The 24,720-nt window shown below is 33.1% G+C and overlaps 2 protein-coding genes and 1 long non-coding RNA gene across 3 annotated transcripts; 1 reads left to right on the top strand and 2 right to left on the bottom strand.

Annotated features, from left to right (window-relative positions):
* The first annotated feature begins 273 nt into the window (after positions 1 to 273).
* LOC145069045 (uncharacterized) lies at positions 274 to 1,186 on the top strand. Its single transcript, XR_013689246.1, has 2 exons — positions 274 to 580; positions 885 to 1,186. It is a non-coding gene; the product is annotated as an uncharacterized LOC145069045 (long non-coding RNA).
* A 703-nt stretch (positions 1,187 to 1,889) lies between these two features.
* Positions 1,890 to 4,811, bottom strand: LUT1 (Cytochrome P450 superfamily protein). The gene is made up of 9 exons (XM_079028294.1): positions 4,230 to 4,811; positions 3,624 to 3,920; positions 3,337 to 3,534; positions 3,148 to 3,249; positions 2,927 to 3,067; positions 2,737 to 2,844; positions 2,568 to 2,650; positions 2,197 to 2,359; positions 1,890 to 2,093 (listed from the first exon to the last, which is right to left on the bottom strand). Exons 1-9 carry the CDS (start codon positions 4,737 to 4,739, stop codon positions 2,034 to 2,036), a joined length of 1,662 nt encoding a protein of 553 aa, XP_078884420.1. The 5' UTR covers positions 4,740 to 4,811; the 3' UTR covers positions 1,890 to 2,033.
* Positions 4,812 to 16,928: 12,117 nt separating this feature from the next.
* On the bottom strand, positions 16,929 to 22,767 carry LOC145056385 (uncharacterized). The gene is made up of 9 exons (XM_079004196.1): positions 22,632 to 22,767; positions 22,351 to 22,479; positions 22,014 to 22,145; positions 21,780 to 21,914; positions 21,439 to 21,684; positions 20,895 to 21,330; positions 20,065 to 20,807; positions 18,539 to 19,756; positions 16,929 to 18,409 (listed from the first exon to the last, which is right to left on the bottom strand). The coding sequence occupies exons 1-9, from the start codon at positions 22,765 to 22,767 to the stop codon at positions 16,929 to 16,931; spliced, it is 4,656 nt and encodes a 1,551-aa protein (XP_078860322.1).
* Between the last annotated feature and the right edge of the window lie 1,953 nt (positions 22,768 to 24,720).

Here is a 24,720-nt window from a genome sequence, read left to right as displayed (position 1 = left end):
TCTCTCTTAGAACTATGCTTATCACTCAAATGTTAGTCTAGTCCAAATGTTTAATGTTCTTATCCACTCTACATTCTCGTATGTAAAAACTTAAAATATATTATAGTTTTGAAGTGAAGTAAAATTAAGAGGCAGTCTCTTAATTTTTAAGATTCAGACTGTTTGGTAATCTGAATTTATCACTCTTAATTTGTAAAACGCCCTCTTAATTTTTCAGATCTTGGGACGCGTCTGAAATAAAAAAGGGACGCACATTCCACATTTGCCCTGGTACACAACTTCTGCAACCCCTCATCGCACACAACATCGTCGTACGCCCCCTTCTCCCGCTCACTCCCTTTCTGATCAGCAACTCTCTCTCCGAATATTTGCCCTAACATTAAGGTTCCTTCAATTGATTCCATCCTCCGCTGGTGTCGTCGCTCCTTCCGTCCGTTAGTGGCGGCTCCATCCAAATCATGAATCTCCCTATCCCATATCATTCTTCTCTAGCAACGATTGCGAAGTTGTGGATTTTCCCATCGTCTTCCCATAGTGAAACGGGGCTTCAGTTCGATTTCCCATCTCCAAATCACATCAGGTATATTCTGCTTGGTTTCATGTATCTGCTTAGTTTTAATTTGATGATTTTTGCTTCAGTTCGGTTTTCAGTTAGTAAGATGAATCCTTTGATTTTCTGTCAAAACCAATATTTTGTTCAAACTATCTTCACTTTCTTTGACAATACCTGATTTAATTTTGAAAAAATTAAAATTCATGGTAGATTTTTACATCTTTAATATTTGGTTCAAATTGTAATCTGTATGAAGTTTATATGAAGTCTGTTTATTTTTGTTGTTAATAAGGTTGTATGAAGTTCTTATAGAATGTGAATGGATTTGTAGGTGAAAGGTGTTGAATCCTCTTCTGCAGGCTGGGGTGGTGCTATTCACCCAACTTGAAGCTCATCTTCACAGGGAAATAATAACGGCTAGAAATGGCACAAAGATCCCAGATTGATCTGCCTTCATAGGGAAACAACAACAGATGTTTTATTTGAAACGACCAAATGCAGATGCAATCTTGGTTTATGTTCATTGTTTCCTATTTATGTGGGTATTGATGATTTACAAATAATGGTTGCTATTTTTATTATTATATCTTTGTTTACATCTAAAAAAAGTTATTGATTCAATTGTTGGTTCAATTATTTTATAAAACAAAAATGTTGAATTCAACAAAAGTTAGTATACAAGGGTAAAATTGTCATTTTTATCATTCAACAGTAAAATTCTAATGTTTCAACCAAATAGCATGTTAAAATTCAGATCTTAAAAATTCATACCCTTTTAAAAATTCAGATCCTGCCAAACAAACCCTTAGAAGTTTAAATGCCAACCATAGTAATTTTTACTTTATACTATTGTGGTTATTATATTCATTTTAATCCTTAATTACTTTTGATTAATATAAGAAGCAGATTTAAAATGAAATCACGAAATAAAAGTATATTAATATTACTATTGTATAAATTAGTAGAGTTTTTTTTAATAAGAACAAAATAAAAATATTTCATATATTAAGATGGATAGTGAATTATAAGGGTAACAAACTTTAGTTTTGCCGAGACTCTAGTCTCTTCCAAAAAAAAGGGTAACAAACTTCAATTTTTGTTCACATTTAATATTTTTTACACCATTTATCAGTGAATTTGACTTTGGTGTTCAAAGAATACACTTATAACCAATTATTACACGCAATGATATTTTTTTAAACAAAAAAAAAACAAGTTCACTGCAAAATGACTAAATATTAAAAAAAAAAAAAAGTTGTGTTACCCTCCTAAGTCATCATCCCATATTCACTCATTTAATTGACATTTTTCAGTAAACTATATCTTGAGCTCGGTATCAATAAACACAAACGGTTAAAATATAGTAGTATGTTACATTTATATTTTACTCACTATAAAATTTAAATTGCATGTAAAGGAAAAAAAAATTCCAAAAAAATGGATATACATTTAAATTTCCGATATTGTAGAAGCATTCGATCTATGTTGAAGACACTGCCATATAGTTAACTTTTCGCTCTCTAACTTTCATAAACAAACCCTGCAAAACCAATAAACATTTATTTTAACATGTAAAAACATTTATTTCTTGCATTTAGCCAATATTTTTTTATGAGATAAAATAATTATTGTGAGGAAATTACGCTTGTTGTGTGTATAGTGGCACCCGTTGTCATGTTAATCTTTTGATTAGGAACCAATTCAAATTCCATATGCTTCAAGAAAATTGAAAGAGCAACAATTGCTTCCATCATAGCAAATTGATCTCCTACACATTTACGTGGGCCCCCACTGAATGGGATGTACCTACAATTTTGACTTTTAAGGTCAGACAAACTAAATTTTGACTTCAAAATTTCCTCAATTTTTATACACAAGTTTGACATCTAAGTTTAACATTATACCAAACAATGCGATATTCAAAGAAGTTGATGTCAAATTTACCAAAAAGTACAAAAGAAATTTGAATTTGAAAAGTCAAATGTTTGACCAAGACAAAAGTCAAAGAGATTACTTGTAATCGGTGTTGGTTTCATTTGGGACAGGTCCATCCAAGCCGAATCTTTCGGGTATGAATTCTTCTGCTCTTTCCCAAACCTTTAAAAAAAAAAAGTCTTAAATTATTTTTTCATTTAATTAAAAAAAGAATTATAAATTATTTGTAATATATGATGTAATCATACCTGAGATGAATGATGGATGTTATATACTGATATCATAATATCTTGACCAGGGGTAACCTTGTAATTTCCTGGAAGCTCATCCGTAACTATAGCTCTTCTAATCAAGACCTATAGAATCTTTACAATTAGGTAAAATTTATATTATTATTTTTATAGTAAATAAAATTAAAAAGAAAATGAAAATCAATACGGGAGGATGGGGGTAGAGTCGCATAGATTCATTTATGCATCTTGTTATAAATTTAAGGTTTTTTATATCTTCATAACTTGGATTTCTCCCTTGTAAAACTCTATCAACTTCTTCTTGTGCCTTTTTTAAAGAAGATGGATCCTGTATAATTTAACATAACATAACACGTTAGCTTTATAAAAAGACATAAAAATCTTAAAATGACAATAATGCCCTTGTACCTTGCTTAAAAGATACACAGTCCAAGTCAACACTGAACCAGTCGTCTCATGTCCAGCAACCAACATTGACAAAAGGTCGTCACGTAATTGTTCACTTGAAACCTACAAAAAAAATGTTATAATTTATAAGAAATAAAAAATTGTTTTTTTTTTTTTTAAATATTAAAATTGTAATTACCAATTACAAACCTCTTCCCTGCTAGCAAGCAAGAATCGAAGGATGGATGGATCTGCATCATTGACATAATCTTCATCGTTGATTTTTTCGCCTTCTTTTTCAACCATTTCTTTACATTTTAAAATAAGCTCTTCAACAGTTTCTCTAATTATAGTAACCGCTTTTTCAGCTTTTATTTGTCTTGGAATGATCTTACATAATGTTTTACTCTGCACGAAAAAAGGTCAAGAATGACACCAATATCAAAGCAAAAAAGATGACAACTAAAAGGGTATTTTCGTCTTTTTCTTCTTTTTACCTTCCAATATGGTAAAATGTCAGTTGAACGAGCTTCAGCTTCTTTTAATGCAGTGTAAACGGATTCAATGACAGGACTATCAGCTTTGAGTGAATCGAAATTATAGTTAAATAATGCAAGACCAATAACATCAAGGGTTAATTGAGAAAACTGCTCCTCCATGTTAACATTGGTGTCATTGAGTGCATACGATTTGAGCTTCTCCACGAATCTATCAGAGCATTTGCAGAATACACGATCGACTATTACTGATAAGTATTTCTTGTGAAGTGATGGAACTACTGCCCTACGCCTTGCCTATAAAAACATATATAAAGTAACAGACATTCTTCAATTGCTCAAACTAGGTTATTGTGAATTGTGATTTGAAGAATCATAATCCCATAATCAAATGCTTAAAGAAAGGGATAGTGTGAAAATCTTTTTCATTCATCTCTTGTGATTGTTTTGACCCTAAATAATCTAAAAGATTCAGGAAATACTCAAACCTAACTATTGCTCCTTCAAATTTCACTAATCTGTTCAAATCACATCCAAAAACCAACATCCAAGGCTAGTATGAGCATCAAATGAACAGAATTTACAGCAAATCAGAAAGCGAATTACCGTCCACAGTGAACCTTCAGCGATGGCGAAACCAGAACCAAACAAGAACTCAGAGACTTCAGCAACAAGACCTTTAGCATACTTAGTTCCATAATTCCTCAAAACGTGTCTAGCAATGTCTGGATCGCTAACAATAACGAAATTCTTTGGCCCAGCTGCGAGTCTATAGATAGGACCATACTCGTTCATCCACTTAAACAACGGGAGAAAGAGGGCTCCTCCCAGAAGCTCTGATACGTCATCCAGCTTCGCATTTGCAATGGGTATGTTTGAATCGTCGGATTGGATAAGGGAAAGAGAGCGAGTCAAGGCGGTGAGCCAACCTGGACCAACCCATGACCCGTTTATGGCGGTGGAGGCGGGTTTGGGTTTGGGTTTGTTTTCAATTGAGGATTTGATTGTTAGCGATCGGCGCTTTGTAACTCGGAAAGGGAATTTGGGTGCTACGGAGGAGAGACGGTGGTGGTTTGTGGTGGCTGCGAGCGGAGAGAGTGCATGTACGGAAGCCATGTTGATGTTGTGAGGATGAAAGTGGTCCGTCTATCGGTCATGTTCGCTCTTTGCCCATTTATGTTGAAAATAATTCTGGCCCCTTTCTTGTACTTGCATTTCTTTTCTTTTCCACAATTTTAATAACCGAAAATCAAGTTACAACTCTTTTTTGTTTTTAATAAAAAAATATTGTTAAACTTTATATTTTATATATATTACTGTTATATTTTACTAAACTATTAGAAAAACACTAGTATTATTGGCAATATGAGATTTAAACGGTAATATTGCAAACAATAAAAAAAAAAAATTATTATGAATACTACAGAGTAACCGAATCTAAAATTAAAATTTACCGGTGTCCAAGTTGAATGATGTTATAAAATAAATAGGTGAAAAGTTTTGGTTATAGAGTCATAATTAGGGATGACAATTCTCGAACCAATCGGTAACCCGACACTGATCCAACCCGAAAATAAATGAGTTTGGGTTGAGATTTTTGACTCGCCAACCCACTAACCTGGTTATTTCATGGGTTGGATTGAGTTACCTGTTTAGGTTCGCAGGTCAACCCACCAACCCGTATATATATATATATATATATATATATATATATATATATATATATATATATATATATATATATATATATATTCGTATGTGACTAGTTTGTGTTTGCGGTGCCCCAATCAAAAAAGAAAACACACATGGCATCATTTGAGATACTCACGAATCACAAACGAAAAACGCATCCACCAAACCATCACTCATGGCCAATTCTCCGATTGCCTACTATCCCTCGACTACATGTCGTCTACTCGTCGTCTACTCAACTCACACAACACCAACCGACAAGAGAAAAGTAAAAAAAAAACACACAAATCAACCACTCTCGCTCACTTGCTTATTTTTCTATTTTATTTGGATGTTAATGACTTCATAATTTTATGTTGGAAATCACTTTTTTTGATTTTAATGACTTTAATGACTTTATGATTTTATGTTGAAAAAACCTCATTTTTTTAAAATGCGTTGCTTATTTATTAAATGAGTTATACGAGTTGGGTTTGACCCATTAACATGTAATCCCATGAACCCATATACTTTAACGGGTTATATGGGTTGGGTTGCTTATTTTTCTATTTTATTTGGATGTTAATGACTTTATGGCTTTATGTTGGAAACCACTTTTTTGATTTTAATGACTTTAATGACTTTATGATTTTATGTTGAAAAAACCTCATTTTTTTAAAATGTGTTACTTATTTATTAAATGGGTTATACAAGTTAGGTTTGACCCATTAACATGTAAACCCATGAACCCATATACTTTAACGGGTTATATGGGTCGGGTTTGGTTGGGTTGAGGTTTTCAACCCGTCAACCCATATATTATATGGTGTTCTGACATGTCAAACCGTCAACCCGTGACCCATCAACCCGAACCCAACCTAATTGTCAGGCCTAGTCAGAATGTCAAATAAAATACAAAATTTAATATCAAATACTATTAAAAATTAGTAAATTTCTTAAATGGCTTACAAATATTTTTGAGTTTGATAATTTAGTTTTTGCTAGTACTCTTTCAATTTCATCTTATTAATTTTGATGATAAACTTCCATGCCTTTTTTTTAAATGTGTATTTAATCAACTTTCATATATATATATATATATATATATATATATATATATATATATATATATATATATATATATATATATATATATATATATATATATATATATATATATATATATATATGGAAAAATGAATATACTTTTAAGGGTATATAAGCTTAGGTACCCAAACTCACCATACTACATGGTTTTGTATCATATATATACATTGTAATTATTTAATGTTCTTATACTTCAACTTCTAACTAGATTACTTCTAAGATTTTTATAAATTTCACATTTATCTTCATCTTACATAATTTTCATTTTCAACTATAATATATATATCTTAAGAGTTATTCAGCAAAAAAGATGTGATGTAAGAGGAGGATAATAGTGAAATTTCAAAAATATTGAAAGTAAATCAAGTTAGAGGTTGAAGTTTAAGAACATTATAATGAATATATTAAACAAAACGACATTATGGTGGATTGGGTACCGAAGCTTATATACCCTCAATGGTATATTCACTTTTCCCATATATATATATATATATATATATATATATATATATATATATATATATATATATATATATATGTTTGTTATTCGTTGTTTTCATTTGATATTTCACGAGATCATAAAATACAAAACTTGTTTCATTTTATTTGTTTTTGAAACAACAAACTATTCTAGTCCTAATTTAATCCTAAACACCACATATGTTTCCTAATAAGACTTGAGTCCATAACTTCTTATTGTTTTCACTCTTCTTTTCAAAATACCTTAACATTATATCTTAAATAAACAATAATTGTTACAAAGCCATAATCATCTATCAATAAATACAAAGTATATTAATAAAATTTATTAAGTTTAATGATATTTTCATACAAAAGAACAAAAATTATTATTCTTATTAAATATATTTCATGTAGAACTAATACAATGGCTAATAATTGCAATAACTTTTTCCTTGCACAAAAATATCATTAAACATAATAAATTTTACACCTTTTTTTGTACTTTGTCCATTAAACTTAGTTGCCCTCCTCATTATCTATCTCTTTGTGTTCAAACATTTAAATACGTTTGTACTATGGATAAGATATGTATTATTAGCAAAAAAAAACAATAACTATTCTTTAAAATATCAAAATAAAGCTTATGTTGCTTCATTTGATCGTGAGAGCTTGCAAGAACATATTAGATGACTTCACCACATCATCTTTATGTTTGTTCTCTTCAGCAAAATTGATCATATTTGTAACACCTAGTTTTAGTAATGTTATAATATTGAGATGTCGGGCCGAAATTTGATCAAGTGATGGTGTTGGAATACAAAGGAACAAGTGTTGATAGATGAACTTAATAACAAGATAATATATTGCAGAATAGTAAGCTAATCTCTATGGATCTTTATTAGCTCAACAATAAAAGTTAGATTGCGGAAACGTAAGGAATGTAAATAGCAACAAGTTATATCAATAAGCATAAACAAGTAGACACTTAGTTGAATCGTAACATGGTTTGCACTTAAACCATGTTAGTAAATGATGATCATCATAAGTGAAGAGGGACTCAGATAAAGTGTCAATCGGATAACCTTAGATAGTATAGTGATGAAGAAGTCTTATATTGATAAGTTCATAATTGGTACATAAACATGAGGTGGAACCCTCTATTTATAGAGGTCTAAAAGTTATGAGGAAATAATAAACAATTACAAAGCGACCGACTTCGATGACTCTGCAAGGTACCCCGGATAATACTGAGTTTATACGTATAGTCAGTAAAGATAACTTGTCACAGTTTTCATGTTCTCAGATGTCTTCAGGTCTTCTTCATGTCTTTGGGTTCCAAAAAATGACAAACAATCTTCAACATCCACCTCTCCGGTTCACAAGAGCGTTTGGGTCTTCGGGTCCTTCTTAGCTGCAGAGGGTCACTTTCTTGTATCAACAATTTCCCCCAAAGTGACCTCGCAACTAAGTTCTTCCTTGGTTAAGTTTGAGAAATTTGATAAGGATCCACCAAAATTTCCTAACTTAAAAGATCCATTTGATTCTATGTTTATTTCAAACATCACCTCTTCAGTGGTGTGTTTGGATCTCTGTACCGCAGTCATTGTGATCTGCAGTTGTTTCTTAGTAAGGCGATGAATGGCCGTGACTGGGATGAAGAACTTTAGACTAGACCGGGACTTCTTGTAAACAATCCCAAGCTCTGGAAAATATGTTGCCCCGAGATTCATATCTTGATATCCCTCAGTGATTGTTGGAACTGGTTCGAATGGAGGGAAGTCGAATTTTTGAGCAAGTATCGGGTGAATTTCAACATCTATTTTCACGAAGTCGCATACCAGGGCTTTAAAAAACTCACATGCCTTTCCAAATGTAATCTTCATCTTCGGGTATGTAACGCGTGCATATCCGGGCTAGTAAATTTAGAGGCAATAAGTGTCGAAAATGACTTTTTGACAAAAGATTATTTAGAATAAATAATCTTAATTAAGTTGTAGAATATGTCACAAGGTTTTCGTACATATAAAGAACGCCGAAATCCAAGTTATAACGAAGAAGTTATGACCCGTCGAAGTTTCGCGATGGAACCGACACGACACCGGGAAACGTAAATAGTGAATTTACGATAGAGCGCCATTCAGCCTTAGCAATCTAAACAAAATTCGTAGAATACGTTAAACCGAGAGAGTCCATAAAAAGAACGCCCAAATCTGACTTCGTATAAGGAAGTTATGATTTTTCAAAGTTTCGGCTTAGCAGTGTACAACCTGAAATTCGAATATTAGATCAAGCAGTTTTTAGCCGACACAACCTAAACGAGAATCGAAGATCTCATTAATAGTAGCGTAACGATAAAAAGACAGACGAAAACGGGCGTCAGATGAAGAAGTTATGAATTTTTAACGGAACAATCTTGTCCCGGCCTGTTAATAATATAACTTTTAAAATAAAATCAAAATTAGCTGACGGAGTCTAAACGAAAGTTGTAGAGTATGTTCCCGCCTACGCGTGGATATAAAGAACGTCAAAAACGAAGCTCGTATGCGAAAGTTATGATTTTTAGAAGCCGGAAAGTGAATTTGTGAAATCTGATACGAGATTGATGACTTGGCCAAATCTCGTCCGTTCCTTGTTGCCCACGCCTCGCTTCGGATGGTGACAGATGGTGCGACGACTATGCCCAGCGTAATCCGAGAACGCCCCGCGTAGTCCGAAGGATGCCTTGAGAATGCGAAGTATGCCTCGCGTCGGAAGGAGTTGCGCTCCGCGTACAGCTGTATCCCTCGGTCCAGAAGAAGCCACGTCGCCCCACCGAAGCCGCAACATGTGTTATACGAACGAAGCACTACGCCCAATGTAGGTGCGAGGTACGCCCAGCGTACTGAGGCCTCATAGGCTATAAAAAGGCAGCGAAGGCAGTCGGCTTTCCACACCATTTCTCACTTCTCTCTCTAATTTCTTTCTCTCTCTAGGGTTCCAAACCCCTCCTAAACCCTAGGTAAACCCCTAACACCCGAAGGAAGCCCTAGGATCCCGGAGTCCCGAGAAAAAGGGTCTTTCGGTTTCGAAACGCTGCTCCGAGCAAAGCCCGATTTTCTTTAAAATCCGTTGTAACCGAGCTACGCTTATGCAATTTTTAATATAGCTTTCGAATAACTGTAGTAATGTTATTAGGTCCTTAAAATAATTATTTGGGCTATTATTATGAGTTATATTGAGTGTTATTTAACGCTTATATAATAGTAATAATAGTCAGACTATTAATTTGTCGTGGTTATCGTTAGACTAAACCCTATTGGTATTGATACTAGGTTTTATCGAAGGAAAATTGTTTTGAGAGTTACGAAGCGTTGTCTGAGTGCTGAGTCACCGTCTTTCAAGTGAGTGCATAGTCCCTTTCATGAACATGATTTTAATACAAGTATCGATTGAAGTATTAATTATATGTTTATGTGCGAGTTAATTGATGTTGCCTGAAATACGTGTTAAAGAACATACTTGATTATATATGATAATTTAGGATAAAGAGTAGACCTAAATTAATTATGAGGAATATTGGGTAGTATTTTCTTACGAGTACAAGTGAGTTATACTCAGAGAATAGAACTTTAGAATATGTCATTTATTCGGGAGCATGGATTAGACACAGTCATTCTCCCTAGTCCGAGAGTATGGATTGGAAATAGTCAACTGTCACTAATTCGGGGGTATGGATTAAGACATAGCCAATTGTCCTTAGTCCGGGAGTATGGATTAAGACATAGTCATTCATCCCTAGTCCAAGAGTATGGATTAGGCATAAACATTCGTCATTAATCCGAGAGTATGGATTAGTCATTCGTTCCTAGTCTGAGAGTATGGATTAGGCATATCCACTCGTCATTAATTTGAGAGTATGGATTAGGTAAAGCCGTTCATTTCTGATCCGGGAGTATGGATTAGGTAAAACGGTCAATCTTAGGTTTGAGAGTATGGATAGTCTCGTTATGAGGATCGAGGGGGTGGGATAAGATTTGCTTATACATATAAAGTGAAATTGTATATTTTGTGGGTTCTAAATTATATATATGATATAACATTGTGGGATTGAAATCCCTATGTACTCACCAGGTTTCCCAACCTGACCCACTCAGTTTATTTATACCATAGGTGTTGATATGAAGTCACATTACACTGAGAGATTTAAAAGAGATGTAGATCACTAGTGTAAATGAATGTAGTTCTATTTATGCTTATGTTTCTGTATTGACGATGACATCCCAAATGTTTTAAAATGAATAAAAATACTTTTCTTCGGAAATGTTTTGATAACGTATTTATCATGTTTTACTGAGAACAAATTCCACAACATTTTTATTAAAAGAGGTACTCTGATTTTTATAAAGCATAAACAAAATCTGTCTTTTCTGGCCGTGAAAATGGGGATATCACAGGGTACTTCTCAGCTTTCTTGGAATACTCGGACAATCAAGAAAATTTCCTCCGAATTCACGAACACAAAGTTTGCATGTGTTCTTATGTAATCATACCCTCTGCGAGAAAGGGTGTATTGGAAGAATTCACTTTTCATGAACTTTCTGGCCTTGTAGGTCTTCACTCCTTCTGGTTTGTCATTTGACCAAATGTTTTCAAACTTATCACCATGCCTGGCATGAAAAAGATTCAGCCTTTCAAATTCCATGGGAAGTCGTCGATCTTCAGGAATGATAAGTTCAAAGGATTGAAAAACAGGGAAGTACTTGGAGTTGGGTGAGATATGAATATCCTAATACCCATGATAAGGAGGTTCTGCATATGTGATGTAGCACCTGGTTCTTGGTACGTATCCTTTTATTAATTCTTTAAAATATTTTGCATTTAGGCCTTGGACTCGGCGAGTTGAAGGACCAACTCGCTGAGTAGAAGCGGGATGAGACGCGAGGTTTAAGCAGTGGACTTGACGAGTTGGGTCCCTGACTCGTCGAGTAGGTCCTGTCTGGACAAAAACCCTAATCTGAGGGTTTGCACCCTATTTAAACACCTTAACTCGGCCTCCTTCGTCCCATTTTCTCCCAAAAGACCCCCATAGCAAACCCTAGCCGTTATTGAAGCAATCTAAGGCATTTGGAGTGATTTTGGTGGTTTTGTGACCCAAGGAAGGAAGGAAAAGCTTGAAGGATCAAGAGGAGGCTAGAAGTCCGATTTTGAGCATCATTTGCAGTCTACAGAAGGTATAAAGTCTATACCTTGTTTGTTCTTTTGATAGATCCCATTTTGTGGAGTTTTAGGGATTTTCTAAGCCATTTTGGTCACCAACCATGATTGCAAGCATGGTTTGGGGTTGATGTTTCGGATCTGGGTCCTTAGAGGGGTTACAAGGCAGAAAGGAGTGGCTCTTGCACTCAAAGAAGGCCCCATGCACTGTAAGAGCTTGTTTTAGGACCTTTTGAGCTCAAAGTCCCACGCAAGCACGTAAAGGTTGTAACTTTACGTGTTAGATAGATTGTAGAAGCATAGATCTATCTTTTGATCAAGGGTTGTACATCAGAAATCGAAGATTTATGAGTGGATGTGACCAACCCGACGAGTCCATTCTTGGACTTGGCGAGTCCAAGGTTTCTGTCCTATATCAGTTAAGGGTCAAAAGGACCCGGTTTAGTGTGGAAAGGTTTTAGGGAGTCCCGGGGAGTGACCCAATGTTCTGGACTAAGCCATTGTTCTGGAAGTTCATGGGACTCGGCGAGTGCATGAACGGACTCGGCGAGTCCAAGGCAATCTTCTAAGGATGAAGATGAACTCAACGAGTTGTTCGTCAACTCGGCGAGTCGAGGACAGAACTTGTTCTTCAGATGAAGGTGAACTCAATGAGTTGTTCATCAACTCGACGAGTCGGATGAGTTTTCATGTGATCTTCATATGAGGGAAGAACTCGTCAAGTTGACGGCCCAACTCGACGACCGGGGTCATAGATAAGGACGAGTAAAGGGTGAGGGACTCGGCGAGTTGACGGCCCAACTCGACGAGTTGGGAGTTGACTTTGGCTTGGACTTAAATTGGGGGGGGGGGGGGGGTAAATGATCATTTTACCCTAAGAACAGTTAGCAGTGTATGACTAACTGTTTTGTGGGAATTATAGCCAGAGGATTTCCAGAGCAGCAATGACACATCATACACACACTCTTTGTTTTCCGCACTATGAGTTATTCTGGGATTTGTACTCTGACATTATTATGTTTTATGATTCGGTTTTCAGACACGAGACATGTTTTTATTAAATGATATGATCGGATGATATTTTGTTACAAATGTTTTGCAAATCACTTCATCAAAAATGAAATTTTTGGGTGTGAAAATTGGGTCGTTACATGTGAGACATGGAATGTAGTCCAAATCCAAAAGTCTTTGGGTAGAATTCACCCAAGAGTTGATAAGGGTTTCATTAAAAGTGGTGTCGAAACCTTGGGCTCTCCATATCTCGTTTGTAAATTTCGGCAGCTCTCCAATCTTGTTTCCTTTTAACCGTGGCTGGGGAGTCATCAGAGTGAATTGATAAAACATCTTCCTGTAAATTTTGCAAGTAAGGAGGAGTTTGAGGCCGAGGATATGGTGTTGGATGCTGAGGAGAATTGTGGGGAGTTGGGTCTTTGATGTGCTCTGAAGAAGATTAATGTCGAGGATGAGTGCTAGACTGGTTTACCGAGGGGGTTTTCGACTTTGAGGATTTTGAGGATGAAACAGTTTCAATCCTTATTCCCTAATTTGGATCACTTCCCCCTTTTGAGGAAGCAGGCTCCATCTGCTTCTTAAATCAAGTTTTTTAAATCATCAAGCTTTTAAAAGGTGGTATTGAACTGGGTTGCCATTTGAGTACTCACTTATTGTCGGCATGTCAGAATTGAAAAGTGTTTGATAAATTCCCTTGGTAAAACGAAGGATTTCATCAACACTATCTTTTGTTGTAAGATATCGCCTCAACCCTTTGATAGTGTCTTAAAGAACTAAAAAACCTATTTCATAACCCATATGAGTCTCACTGATGAGTTGGTGAGACTTGTTTTCTTGTTCAAGCATGGTTTTCTAAAGCTCGTTCTTAAGATCCTTCACCTCCTTGATGAGAGTTGTAGCTTTCGAGATGAGTTCTCTATGATCAATAGTTCTTTGATTGTCAAGCTGATGAATGACCATTTCCAACCGTTAAAGAATTCTATCAGTAGAGAATTTCTCTCTTGTTTCCAAGGCTTGAACTCGGTCGACCAGTGATTTCTGAGTTGAGTCTTCGGTTGTCTTTGGGGTGGCTAACGTGACTGCAACCAGTATTTGATCAACCTTAGATTGAAGATCAAGGAATTATTTTCTTGACACAACCAACTTCTTCTTTTTCTTTTTCTTGGGCTTGGAGGTAGAATGATGTAAGTTGCTAGATTCCTCGTCGTCAAGAACCATTATGAAGTCATCGGAGGGGCGAGGTTGTTGAAATTCATCATGATTTTCATCATCTAACCTGAAGCGGACAAACCATAAAATAGATGAACTCAACAGTAACCATAACGTTACAAATTGCAGTTTAACATGGTTTAACACTTCATCTGCCTGCAACATCTTGAATTGGGTTTCTTTGCTCAAGATTCAGTGGGAATACTTGAAGAATTGAAAGACTTATAAAAACACTAGAAAATGTTGGGGTGTTGTATAGTAACTAAACCATGTATATGTTGACAAAAAGTGTATAAACCATGTATTGTTTTGTGGATTGAGCTTAAATAGCAACCCGCTTTTCATTTTCTATCTGAAATAACATCATACTATCATTTATTTCACATAATAGCATCATACGTTTTTTCCTCGTTCTCTTGTAGCAACAGTTCCCTCACTGCCCTGATCTCTACTTCCTTCTCCATTCTTTCTTGCTGCAACAAGAGAACAAGAAAAAACGATTGTCTTATTTTCACATAATGCTAACATAACACTCAGATTTTGTTTTTGGTTATTCAACAGTTGATAACACTTTATTATCACAAAAGAAATTGTCTTACAACCTCATATATTCACTTTGGTATTGATAACATCCCAATATTAAATAAAATGTCGACAAAAATTCATTTACAGAAAAATTACATCATATTGAAAATTCTATTGATCTCAAACCACCTTCCCAGTGGCATCCACCCCCACCCCCAATTGTAGAATTGCAACCGATGGAGGAGATATAACAAGAAAAGTTCTTTAATTTTGTCCCGAAGCTAGATCAAAAGAATACAAACAAAATTAAAAAATAATAACAAGATGACAACCCATGAAATCAAAGCATTCATAATAATTGGACCAAGTTTTATCACTTACATTGCTTTTGGGATCCTCATTCTTAATCTCGTCTCTTCAAAAGATAGAAATACCCCTATAAGGTCTCTAAAATGCATACCCAATAAGGCATAAAATCATTTTGGCTAAATAATATGTGTGTTTTTTAATCAAAATATATGTCATTGCTTTGCAACTAGTCCCCAAGAAAAGACACATGAGCAAGTCACCGTACATGACCGATTGGAAATTAGGAATTGGTCAATTTAAATGCAATAGTTAAGTAACAATCTAGACATGTACTTCTGTTTGACAATTTTGATGAAGCAAAGTGTCTTGGTGAGACCTCTTATATTACAGGAAATTAATTTTATAAGAAGTGTTGAACATCAAAAAAATACTTTAATATGCATAATATGTTAGCAATTTTGATAGAATTCTTCCTTGTAGCAATTTTTTCTAATTACGGTAGTTTTTTTTTATTATTTTGATGATCAAAATGATGAATAAGTTTCTGATCATAATTAATGATAAAAATGATCTATTACACTCCCAAGGTGTTGTATGTGCCTGTCGTATAAATAAATCAGCCGCCACTTTAACTGAAATATCATTTTCACCCCTTTTTCAGACCACTCTATCTAGGAATTATGTCGAACACGTGGTGGGTGGGCTGCATATACTACAATTGTTAGTGAAATTGAAACCCCAAAATGTAAATCGAAAGCACGCGACCTAGAGAACCCAAAAATTTGAATCGAATTTGGATACCAATCCACGAAACTTTAGTAAGATATGAAAAAATATCTTTGATTGTTGCTGGGATTTAGACATCAATCCGAGAAACTTAAAAATGGTGGAACTTTATAGAAAGCGATTGAATTGACGAACCGGGATGGTGAACCTGAGAAATAAAACAACAAACATGTTCTAAGTGTTAGTCGTTCTCTCCATCGGTCTTGCTGAAATTGTTGACTATCATTGGGTCATGGTCGACTGTTGGATAAGGTGTCTAAGTCCATAACTATATTTGGTATGTACTTGACCCGACCCGGCATGGTCCATTTGGGTTGCACTGCACCGAAACAATTTATATGGATAATCTTTTGAGAATAGTATATTTATGATTTATTAATATATTATTAGTTATAATATATTAATATGAAATCATATTATTTAATTAGTATTGATCAATAATTAATTTGGTGATCAAAATGAACTAATTAAATATGGACTCTTATATATATATATATATATATATATATATATATATATATATATATATATATATATATACTAGGTTATAACCCGTGAGCAGCACGGGTTAGAAATTTAAATATATTTTTTAATTAAATTATAAGTTATTTTTTTTGAAATTTATATTGATAATAGATAATAAAATCTTTAATAATTAAAGTGTATATGTTTTGCAGTAATATGATAATGACATAACTATTAGTTGAAATTACAGGCCTTTGTTATTTAAAATGCAGGTATTTTGTATTTGTGTATATGCAAAAAATTTATAATTTTATAAAATGAAATATAATAATAAATAAACCAAATATAGAAATTCATATAAAAAATAAATTTGTAGAAAGTTTTTTACAGATTTCTAAGAACTTCTTTATACACAACATTTGATGTTTTATTTGTTAGTCTACCGTGTTTATCTAAAATCAACAATCTTAATCCTTGTCTACTTTGAACTTTGGATAAAACAACGTACAATTGACCATGTGTAAAAACAGGATCCTTTAGAAACAAACCAATTTTCGATAAAGACTGTCATTGGCTCTTATTAATTGTCATTGCAAAAGACACAACTAATGGAAATTGTCTTCTTTGGAATTTGAAAGGGATCTTGTCTTCAGAAGGAGTTAAAGACATTCTTGGAATAAAAGTCCGGTTTCCAATATTACTTCCGGTTAAGATAACTGCCTCGATAACACGTTTGCCCAAAGATATAACCTGTAGTCTAGTCCCATTACATAAGCCGTTTTTCTGATCAATGTTTCTTAATAACATAATTGGAACACCAATTTTTAAAATAAGCTTATGGTTTGGCAGGCCTGAGACTTTAAGACCATTTAAAACATCAGGTGAGTATAAATTTGTATCAAACTTATCATGAAGAACCTCGGATTGGCATAGGCTATCTGAACTTAAGTATTCAGTTGGTTCTCCTGGAAACATTGACAACAAACGATCGTTTATTTCTTGGACAACTTCATTCTTGGGAGCAATTATTGCTCTTTCTTGAAAATAATCAGGAATGTTGAAGTTTTCCAGTATAGAAGGATATACAAAACTAATTAATGAACCTATAGGATCATGTGGATTAGTAATGAGAATATCTTTTGGAATATCAACAATTGCTTCACCGTCATTTGGACCACCAAGATTACCTTCTCCTATGTCTAAAAGCCAAGTTGCAAAATCCCTTATTTGTTTAATAGAAGATGGATCGCTTCCAACTGTTAACCTCATGTTTTTGGTTAGTTTATGAACTTTGCATTGTTGCCATAAATAAGAAGAACTTAAAGAAGCATTAACAATGTTTTGTCTACTGCCACCTAGAACAACAGGTAGAATTTGTCTGAAATCACCTCCAAAGACAATCACTTTCCCTCCAAATGGGATATTTGAATTCCTAGGATTGACACACTTTAATATATCCTTGAGAGTTCGATCTAAAGTTTCAAATGCATGTTTGTGAACCATGGGTGCTTCATCCCAAATGATCAATGAGGTTTTTCGCACTAAACTGGCAAGATCACTCTTTGGATTTATTCTACAAAAAGAATCCTCGGTAAGATTTATGGGAATTATAAACCGAGAGTGTGCTGTCCTGCCTCCAGTCAATAATAATGAAGCTATCCCACTTGAAGCAACATTTAAAACAATCTCACCTTGACCTCTAATTGCTGCAGAAATTGTTTTCCAAAGAAATGTCTTACCAGTTCCACCATAACCATAAACAAAGAATACACCTCCCCTATTATGTTTAACTGCATCCATGATATCAAGAAAAATGTCTCGTTGCTCGTTTGTTAATGCAACAAACAACCGATCAAACTCGTTCTTTAAATTTGGTATGTCATAATCTAGCTCCTCAGTAATAAGACGATTGTTTGAAGATGAAACAGAATCAGCATCTGGGTAAGGCATCTTTCCATAGTGTTTGAGACTGGAATTGTTACGGAGTAAAATTTGTTCTATCTCAAACAAAGTCAAGTTTTTAAGTTGATCTTCGTTTAGTGATAAACCTATACGGAAAATAATTTATTAATTAGAACGTATAAAAAAATAAGTTATTATGATGTAAAATATAATTGGATTTATACTGAAATTGTATATGCTAATATTTTAACAATAATGAGATAAAGTTATATTACCTGGAGACTTTAATCTTTGTTGTTGATTGTAAAGAATTCCATCTGATAGGTATTCCCAAGTGTTTTGCCAAACTATCTCTGGTTTACACAAACTGTTGGATAATAGCATCGTAGCAAATAAGAACCGTAGATAAAAACCGGATCCAGAAAGACTTGCTTCCTTAATTGCATCGACGAATTCTTTGTCATCATCTAAAAGGCCAAGAGTATAACATGCATCTTTAAAAAAAGAACATAGTTCACCATTGACTGTGCGAATTTCTTCAAATGATTTAGGACCTTTCACTTTATTTAAAAGAATTCTTAAGAAATATGCTTCTCCGAGTTTAGGTGAAACAGAGTGAATTCTACCAACTGCATATCCAACTTTCCTTGGCTTCCAAATAATTTCTTTACGATGCCAAACAAACTTTGTAGGAAATTCAACATATGTCAGTTTTCGTGCTTCTTTACTGATTTCATTACACTTCATCCAAGATGTGAACATTGAAGAAGCAACAGAAGTTCGGTCAAGAACATCTTCAATGTCATCGTCTGCCTCATATACAACTTGTTGTTGATTGGGAAGATGAAAAGGTAGTCTAATCACAGCAGGATATCTATAATGAACATCGTATTTAAAAATCCGCCATGATGCTTCACATGCAGAAATATATCTACAATCATAGTATTCTTTAATTTCATCCACTGCATCATTGTTATCGGAATCATTATTGCTTGGCACCATAGATACAGTAGCTCTATCAGGACCCTTGTTTATATATTTAAACAAATACTTTATGGAAGATCCCTGATTGCACCATTCAACATTAATGTGTGCCTGATATCTTTTCAACAGATATTTGTTGTATGGAACAACATTTCTGTTATCTAACTGAACACCAGACTTTTCTACAAAATGTCCATCATTTCTTCTCCGGTATAAGGGAAAACCATTTGAATCAACTGAAGTATGATCACAAAATTGCTTTGGAAAGTTTTTAGAACACTTTCCGTCGACCATGCATGGGCAATTCAAATTTTCAGCTCCGCATGGACCATGAATCATGAACTCCTTGACAAGTGAATACAATTCTGGATCATCATCAATATTTGGAATCTCAGCAGAAATAATGGGATCGATATCTTCAACTGTTGGAAGCTTGCATTTAGCATGCATAAACAGACATATATGACTATGAGGTAAACCTCTTTTTTGAAATTCAATTGTATAAACCACTGCATGCAAAATATACAAATAAGATATAAGTTAGCAACTAAAATTTATATATATATATATATATATACACACACACACACACACACGTTAAACTATAAATTGTAATACCTGCTTGAACCTTGCCGAAAATTTCATTTTCCCTTAAATCTTTAATGAATGCATCCAACTTGATCTTAAATAACCTACATAATATATCTGGCCTATCTTCTGGATGAAGTGGAGTGTCCTTAAGGAACCTTTGAAGTTCCGGCCATTTTGGATTACAAGTAAATGTTATGAAAAAAATCAGGATATCCAAACCATTTACAGAGCGACATGGCATCCAAATAGTTTTGCATCATATAGCGTGCACCACTGGTAAATGAAGAAGGTAAGATCACACGTTGTCCGACGTTGGAAATATCTGTACTTCCAAGTGCTTGCTGATTACGCAAATTCTCATAAGACTCACATCTAAGAATTTTTTGTTGGTTACGTATGAAAAATAGCCTCTCGCTTTCAATCATGGTATATCCATCAACCAAAAATTGTTGGAACAACCTTTTTGCATTAAGAATAAGTGAGAACGATTGATCCCTATCTTGAATTCTATAAGCAAAAAATTCTCTCATTGTATAGGTTGGGCGCTTGCTATTACTTGAAGATGTAATACCTCTATGAAGGATATCAACTCTATAACCATCATCGCCATATGGAAATAGTAATGGATACTGAAGAGCAAGGTAAGAAGGATGTAATTCACTGATACGCTGTAAAAATCCTGATGAAGTTTGAACAACGATATCTCTTTTTTCAATTGAATCACAAAAATCACCGACAACTAAAGCTGCAACCTCAGAAGAAGTTGGTAAGTTATAGGTCCTTCCATCTTGTTCTCTTTTTCCAATTAATCTTAACTTCAAATTAGCACAAGGATTTTCATGAAGAGTGTCTCTTACCATCCTATAAGACTTGACCAACGCATTGTTCGAATCTAACATAACCTTCAAAAATTCTATAATTTGGAGATCATATGATGTTGAAGTTAACATAGAATCGCTCGTCGGACCACTGAAAATATTATGGACAATTATTTAATACTAGTAAAAAAATTAATGAATTGAAATGAGTTATTAAAAGATAATTGCAAAAATATACCCAAAAGTTGTCGATCTATTTGAAATCTCGTTCTCCGTATCGTATATGTATAACTGACAGAATTTCGGTCTTGAACCAGGTGTAGGTAAAAGACTTCCTATACTATGATAATTTTGACCACTAAGTTTGAATATGTACGGTGCGTTGCCTCTGTTGATGGATGAATCAACTTTGCCTCCCATCGATGTAAACGAAAACATTGAATTGTAACGTCGAATGTTCTTCATGAAGTGTTTGCTTTTTGAATTTACCGATCTATACAGATTTCGGTAGGATGACGGTGCTTCTTTTAAGGGTGGTAGCTCAACTTTGCCGTAACCACAACAAAGGGAATAAGACGTATTATCTTTTTTTTGCCCTCTAACCGATTCATCTTTCCATAATTTTGCATGACAAATCTGACATATAATAATCTGATCTCCATGATCAAAGTAAACTGTTGTATGCAAAAAATATAAAATTTAATAAATAAAATAGAAAACAAAAATTAGAAAAAAATTTAATAAAATTAAAAATTTCGAATTATGATCACCTTTGGATATACCGCGGAAAATATCTTCAATAATATGATCATCTATTTTTTCTTCATCTAATGTCAAGTCAAACATAGGTATAGCGGATATAGATGAAGTCTTTCTTTTTAAATGATGTTTTCCTCTTGGTAACTTGATTGATGAAGAATTCTGGATTATTGCCGAACGATTGATGGATGTTGTGGCATTACTAAACACTAAATTATTTTTGTTAATAGAGAGCGGTGTTTGAAAGTTATTATTGAATATATAACTGCCTGAAAAAAATACAAATCACAAGGTTAGCAATAGGTATGATTTATATAAAAAGTGAAGCATATATTTTTAATTTGGTGTATTTAGAAATACGTACCATTTGAAATGTTAGAAAATGGTGTTCTAACATTTATATTTGAAATGTTAGTGGATATAGTGGCGGTACCAAACAAAGAATTATCTTTGTTAGTAGACAGTGGTGTTCGAAATTTATTATTGAAAATATAATTGCCTGACAAAATTAAAATACAAATTAGAAAGTTAGGAATTGAAATGAGTTATATAAATGTGAAGAATATATTTTTATATTTATGTATATAGAAATACATACCGTTTGAATTTGTTGAAGGATGATCAATAATTGTATGTTGATATACAAATGATTTGACTGGATTTATATTTTCCTTATCTAAGGTAACACCTGTATAATTATTTGTAGATATTAATCTTTGACGACAATTGTCTGTTATATAATAAGAAAACATAGTTAGTAATAAAAGAAATAATATTAATTATTAAAAAAAATAAGTTAAAGAGTCATAAAATTTTGAAATAATTTTTATATTAAAAATAAATTTAATTATTAAAAAAAATAAGTTAAAGAGTCATAAAATTTTGAAATAATTTTTATATTAAAAATAAATTTAAGTCAAAACGAATATACTTACCTTTATTCAAAGATGAATTTTGAGGGTTTGATGATGTATGTAATATTTTGGATTTTTTATTATCCAAATATAATTTTCTAATTTTTCTCTTCTCTTTAGCGTTTGTAGATTCTGTAGTGTTCTTTGAACCTGTAAAATAGTATAAAACAATTTATTTGAACCTGTAAAGTTAAATATATTTTTATTTAAAGTTAAATGTATTTTTAAAATATTAATAAATAACATATTCAAAATAAATTAATAAAACTTATAATTAGTGAAAAATAAAGTAAGAAAAATACCGTATTGGGTACAATGAATAACATGTGCAATAGGTGTACGATGAGACAATGATGTGGTATATTGTTTTTTGGATTTTCTGTTATCCAAATATAACTTTCTGCGTTTTCTTCTCTCTCTAGCGTCCGTTGCATTCATGTCCTTGTTTGGTATGTAATGAAAATAATAGAATATAGTTAAAAATTAAATTAATAATTTAAAAATAATTGTTACAGAAATACAGTTAGAGACTATTGGTAGCTCATGTAATATGTATAAAATTGAGTAATAATGAAAATGTAAATAATTTGGGGCCGGAACAGGATAAAGGATATTCATAGGATAATGATAATAACGATTTGAAATTAGGTACCTGTTTACTGAATATTAATTCTGGCAAAAAATGATCATTTCGGACCAAATGGTCATTTTGCCCAAAAAAGTATAATTAAAAAAAAAACAACAAAAATGGTTACATTTTTAAATCGTAATAAGTATTAAACATCTAAATGTAATTAAATAATCAATATCGAAATGCATGAATACTTTATACAAATCGTTAAATATTAGGTTTATAAAAATCAATTTACTTTGCATATGACAGTTAATATGTATGTATTATTCAAAATTTAGATTTAAATTATTTCCCTTTCAAAACCAATAAAATAAATGGATTTATCATTTAACTTTACTTTAATTAATTTAATCACTAAAAGAATGTTTATCCCGTTGTTTTAATCACTTACTATAACAACTTCATATATGTCTTTTTGGGAACACGATGTAAAAGAGAAAACTGAGAAGGGAACATACCTGCGACAACGATGGAGGCCCTTGTTCAGAATCAAACAGGAAATCTTGGAAAGAGGATCAAGTTGCTGCTGTTACAGAACGAAAGCCGGTAAGTTTGGTCTAATATGAACCGATGATAGGCTTCTCAATACGCGTATTGAACAGGTAAAAATTAGGGATTTTTTTTATGAAGATGAAATCCTCTCGAAGACAATAGGATAAATTTCTGCTTATTTAATCCTGAGGTAATAAGATCTCTTTATGTATGTGAACAAATTTAAGATTCCGAATATATCTCTGAAAAATTTAAGATCCTGCTAATGTAATTCGAATTTCGTATTTCATAAAGAGGAGGATATGTTATATATTTTTGATTAATTAATAATTATTATTAAATTTGAATTCTTTGTTTAAGTAACATGATTCTCAAAAAAGAGCAGGAGGTTGATACTGCACCAACTAATAACAAACCAGGACTTTTCTGATGCGATTTAGATAAGTCATGAAGACGGTTTTAATGAAAAAAAATGGAGAAGTGTCTACGGATGACACCATTGGAACCCAATCTTGATAAAACTCCATAAGTGCTTGTAAATATAACAAATGCTGAGACTGTATAAAGTTTCAGCAATGAAAACAATGATTCTATCTCATCTTCTAATCAGGTAATCTTCACAATTATTTGTTCTAATATGGCAACTTACACTATTAGTATCAAGAAATCTGATGTGAGTTTTTTTTATTAAATACCCAAATCATGTTACAGGATGAAGATGCTACAACTCCAACATCCTTTAGTCAAGAAGTTTGGTTCCATTCTTGATGACTGTTTTATGGTATGATTCTGGTAATATTTTACTTAAGTTAGATTCATTTCTTACAAAATATTTACAATCCATGTTGCTAATGTAGGTCAAGTTACTTAAGTTAGTTTCCTTATTATTCCACCACCATCGATATTGTTGGTTTACAATTTTTGTTATCATAAATACAGTTCACTATTGAGTTTTATTGTGAAAAAAAAATAGTTTGTAACCTAATTATGTCATTAACCGTTGAAATATTTACCCGATTTCACTTATTTCTACGAATTTGCACAAAAATCGACACTTTAATGCATACTATTCTTAGTAGTGAACGAATGCTTCATTGTCTGAACTTGATTGCGTCTTCTATCTATGCATTGCTAAATTATAATTTTAATTTTTATATGTTGTGCGAGTTGTAAAAGATATATAATCGTTTTTAACCATAAGAGCATCTTACTTTCATTTCTAACCTATTAATTTAGCATTTTATTGTGATTACAAGTTATCAACC

Source organism: Lactuca serriola, chromosome 1, assembly GCF_051521515.1.
Source record: "Lactuca serriola cultivar US96UC23 chromosome 1, Lser_US96UC23_V15, whole genome shotgun sequence".
In the NCBI taxonomy this organism is placed as follows: Eukaryota; Viridiplantae; Streptophyta; class Magnoliopsida; order Asterales; family Asteraceae; genus Lactuca; species Lactuca serriola.
Note: the sequence above shows the minus strand (reverse complement) of the source record. Positions and strands in the feature narration are given on the sequence as shown.